This window comes from Mycetomoellerius zeteki, unplaced genomic scaffold (genome assembly GCF_001594055.1).
Source record: "Mycetomoellerius zeteki isolate Tzet28-1 unplaced genomic scaffold, Tzet1.0 scaffold655, whole genome shotgun sequence".
Lineage (NCBI taxonomy): Eukaryota > Metazoa > Arthropoda > Insecta > Hymenoptera > Formicidae > Mycetomoellerius > Mycetomoellerius zeteki.
The window spans coordinates 338,169-342,603 of record NW_017257670.1 but is presented as its reverse complement, the minus strand read 5'-3'; the positions used below and the strand labels follow the sequence as shown (position 1 = coordinate 342,603).

The following is a 4,435-nucleotide window of genomic DNA, read 5'->3' as shown; positions in this document are numbered from 1 at the left end:
TCCAGTCTCTCGCAATCTATTAAATGTCAACATAAACACTCTTCGGTTTGGCACTCTTCTGTTTGGAAATCGTCGTGCATATTCTCGCACCGCCTTTAAAGCATTACCGTTGCAGAAACCGTATACAAAAACCATATCAGCATATTCACTATTAGAATACGTACGCGGCATATTGCAAAAGACAAAATTCATCTACTGTTAAAGGCTTTCAAAGAGCGACTGACAAATTCATAACAGAAAGTGGAAAATGTAATCAAATATGTCGGTGCTAGATATGGCAAGAAATGTAAACATTTTTTTTCGATTTCTCTGAAACGGAGCAAAAACGAGCATATGTCTATAGGACTTTTTTTCTTAGTTTTTTACTCCTCTACACGCTCCCGAAGTTTTGCCATTTAATTTGGAAACACCCTGTATATCAATAATAAAAATATATATTAATAAAAAAATATTTAGCACACGCGCGGAAGTCTTTTAATTGTTTGTTTTTTAGATGAGCGAAGATAATATATATCATTTACCCGCTTGATGAACTTTTAAGCGCACATGGCGCTTTGTGTGTTTAACTGTAATATTTATAAAACTATCATGTAAGCTATCTATCTTATTGTTAGTAATGAATTTATTACTTTTTTTCTATACTGGCCTTGAAACTTTTTTTGCAAACGTATAAAATTTATCTAACGTTTCGATTAAAATTTTAAATTTCATCTTTCACGAATTTGTATTCTTCAAAATTCACGAAAATTTAATAGTATACAAATACATTCTGTTGTCTTATTAATGTAGGACTCGGTATTCGATACTTTATCTAGTACGATGGCAAATCGTTTTTTTATTTCCACTTACGTACTAAAAGTAGTGTTATATTGCATCTTAACATTGCCACGATGCAAATTTAATATAGAAAATATATTAAAAACAAAATTTCAATAAAAAGTTGTTCCGATTTTTACGATTTGACATTATTATATAAAAGATTTACATATCACGATATGTGCTCTTAACTCTAACTAACCGCCTTTTCGGTATGACATACCCACATTTCTTTTTACAATGTTTTTCCAATGCTCTTTTCATTGTTTATAATTTTTTTATTAATAAAGATACGTTCATTTTCTTGGTATCGTTATGTTCCTAGCGTTTCACTATTTAAAGAGTCCGGCGCGATCGAGGATTTTCGATTATGCGATACGCGCATTGACGATATAGTGACGCTGAAATAAATATATCATATTTTGAGGCAAGGAATACAATGAAATAATGAATTATAACAAATTTTATACTTAACGAAAAACTGTAAGATTTTAAAAATAGATTGTTGCCCTCTAAAGGTTAATATACATCTGTTTTTCTTATAATAAACATTTTTATATCAGAATAAGGTAAGCAAGTTCTTAACAACTAAAGTAGGTCATTATAATAAAACATATATTAAATGAATTTTTGAAATTAAACAATAAAATTATTTTTTTATAATAAAAAAATTATAATTAATTAATTATTTTATCTTTGTGCCATTGTTTCTCCTATAAAAACTATCTTTGCAAATTTTGTGATGCTACAAACGCTTCGAAGCGTTTGAGCGACCAATCAGAACAAAAAATTTTACGAATTGACTAATCAAAGAATGCTTCGAAGCGTTTGTAGCGTCAAGTGGACCGCAGCTTAAAATATCAGCACAAGACTACTGCCTTATAGATCCTACCAGAGGATTTTTGAAGAGATCATCTACTTCGATTGGATATTTTGACTGTTTACGATATCAATTTGTTGCACTGACCGTTACAAGGAGGCATTACAGTGACGAGACTCTCGGTTTCGCTGTCGCTCGTACTGAAATTCGCTCTCTCCAAAACCACCGTGGTCTCACTCTTCGCGTCGAACATCGGCTGGTAATACGACGAATTCTTCGCTCCAAGAGCCACACCGGAATCAGCGCTCTTGGAGATTTCTGACAGTCTGCGAAAATTGCCGAAAAACACGCTGTCGGTGCCGATGCTCTCGGCACCGCTCTCGCTAGCGCCGTCACACACAGATTCGGTCTCGTCGGTCTCCTCGGACACGCTACTTACCTCGTGCCTCAGCAACCCCTTGTGCGAACCATTGCTGTCTGTACTACTGAGGTAGCCACTGTCCTCAACCTTCATGTGACCACGTCGATTGTCCACCAACGGCAGCATGTTCGAGTTGGAATCACAGCTCTTCGAGAGACCTTTCATCGACTGTCTTGTTTTGGAGCCGTTCTGCGCCCTGCTGTTGTTGAGAAGTTTATCCTTATCCTCCCGGCGATGCTCGATGCTCCACGATCGTGTCCTTGAACTTCTTCCGGAACTTCTATGATGAGAGGAGCCAGTGACCGACCGTTTTTCTCGCGCCATCTTCATTTCTCGTACCGAGACTTCCTCCTTGTTGGAATCGATACGCCCATAGAACCTGTACCTGTCCTCAGGAACTTCGATTTCGATCCGCGTCTCGCACGGGCAGTCCCTGCAACCGTTCGTCACGGTACATTCGCCTATTCTCTCATCGAAGAACATCGTTCCCGTTAAGGGAACATCGTCTTCGCGATGTTTCTTGTTGTGAAGCTCGTACTTCACGACGTCGACTTGAGTCTGCGACGAGCAGAGACAGGTTTCGTCCCCTACATGGTATCCGTCAGCTTTCGGGACAGGAGCGCCGTTACTGGCTGTAGGGTCACCCGCTCCGACAGGACTCCCGTCCCAGGCGTTTTTTGATGGAGATAACGGCGGCAGTCTCGCGTCTTCGACGCGTCGCGGCGGCTTCGGACGCTGGTAGATCTCCTCTTCCGTGGGCGGCAACGGCACCACGTCCGGCTGGTTGTGCGGCTGTCGTTGTCTCTTCGCTTGTCTGCTGTCCGGCGTCAAGTACTTGCACTTTTTCCACGTGTCAGCGCCATCGGACTCGCCGTTCATTTGCAATTCAGGGTCATGACCGTTCGTCAATTGTGGGTCCTTCATACCCGACTTTATCCTCGCCTCGTAGATCTCCCGTAAACTGTTGGGGCTGCGTTGTAGCGTAGAATTCTCATCGCGAAAACTACCCCTGCTCTTGAGAAGGATCTGAGCCGGTCGCTCTAACGAATCCACGTAAATCTCGTTGGCAATTTCCCCTCGGTTGTACTGCACGTCGTCGTTGATCCGCAGCTTCATCGGCTTTCGATCCAACGTGTCCGGCTCGTACTCGGACTCGTCGAGCTTTACGTAGTTTTCTGGAGAGTCCTGGACCTTGATGGTCAGATGACCCGGATTCTCCGGCTCGTATTGAATCTCCGGACCACTGTCGTCACTGCAGGCTGGACTGGCGTAGCCGTCATTCACGTAGACTTCACTCACCAGTGAGTACGTCTCCGATCGCTGGCTGCTGATCAGCTCCGGCAGACTGTTGTAGCAATTTCTCTCGAGAATCTGATTGCTTAGCTTCGACATCGTCATTTCGCCGGTACGCGTGTTGATCACGGCATTTTGCATCGTTAACTCCTCGTCCATTGGCAACGCCGTGGATAAGGCCGGACTTGATTGATTATCCGTCGATGACTGATCCGGCGATGTCGATGACTTCCGACTGCACTTGGAACGTTCTAGACTGTCCACCTCGTAATCGCTGATCGTCGTAGTACGATTAGAAGGTTTAGTGTGATGATGGTCCAACGCCTTCACGTCTACCATCTCACGTATCACAGCGTCCATAATACGCTTTGCAGTGTTTTTCGCACCGGGTAGCTCGTTAATCATGTCTGGGAGTTCTTTCTTTTTCAAGGACGGCACGCATGGCGCCTTCGACTTTCTCGATCTCTTTGGCGCGGGGTTGCTCTGCGATTGCTGAGATTGTGATTTCTCCGATTTGTCCGTATTGCTGGATGATCTCTCCGTTTTTGCCGACTCGTCCTCGCTCTTGCTGTTCCTATCGTCTTTCACGCTCTCTTTCGTCTCGCTCTCTATGACCGCGCTCTCTTCCATCTGCTTTATGAAGGAATTCTCGATGGCCTTGCGGACTTTCGCGTTTATCGCGTCATCACCGGCAGTGTAATGAAACGGTCTACCATTCGCCCGTTTGTTACGGCCGCAACGATCGTACTCGGATCCCTCGAACATGGACCTGGTAGATCGTCTGGATACGTTGTAGCGATCGTCGTTCTCCAGAATCTCACTCCTGGCGGTGATATTCTGGAAGGTCCTCAGCATCGGTGGATTGTCTTTCCACGACGACACCGACTTGCCGACCAGATTCGCGCGATCGTCCGGATCACCAAAATCGCGTCTGGCCAACTCCTTCAGATACTCCAGATTTTTAGCAAACGTTCGAGCGTTTTCCTGGAAGTTCTTACGCGTATCCTCGGCGTCTCTCCAACGACGCTGTGGTGGTCGCACGTCTTCTAACCAGGCGCGCACCTTGCTCTCACCGTGGCTGGGCA

At 44.1% G+C, this 4,435-nt stretch overlaps 1 protein-coding gene across 1 annotated transcript in view; it reads right to left on the bottom strand.

Annotated features, from left to right (window-relative positions):
• Positions 1–1,757: 1,757 nt before the first annotated feature.
• The window catches only part of LOC108728872 (uncharacterized), a 31,604-nt gene continuing 28,926 nt past the window's right edge, over positions 1,758–4,435 (bottom strand). The window contains 1 exon segment of the mRNA XM_018457669.1: positions 1,758–4,435. This exon segment is cut by the window's right edge and continues 50 nt beyond it. Within this exon segment, the coding sequence (XP_018313171.1) occupies positions 1,758–4,435 (2,678 nt within the window).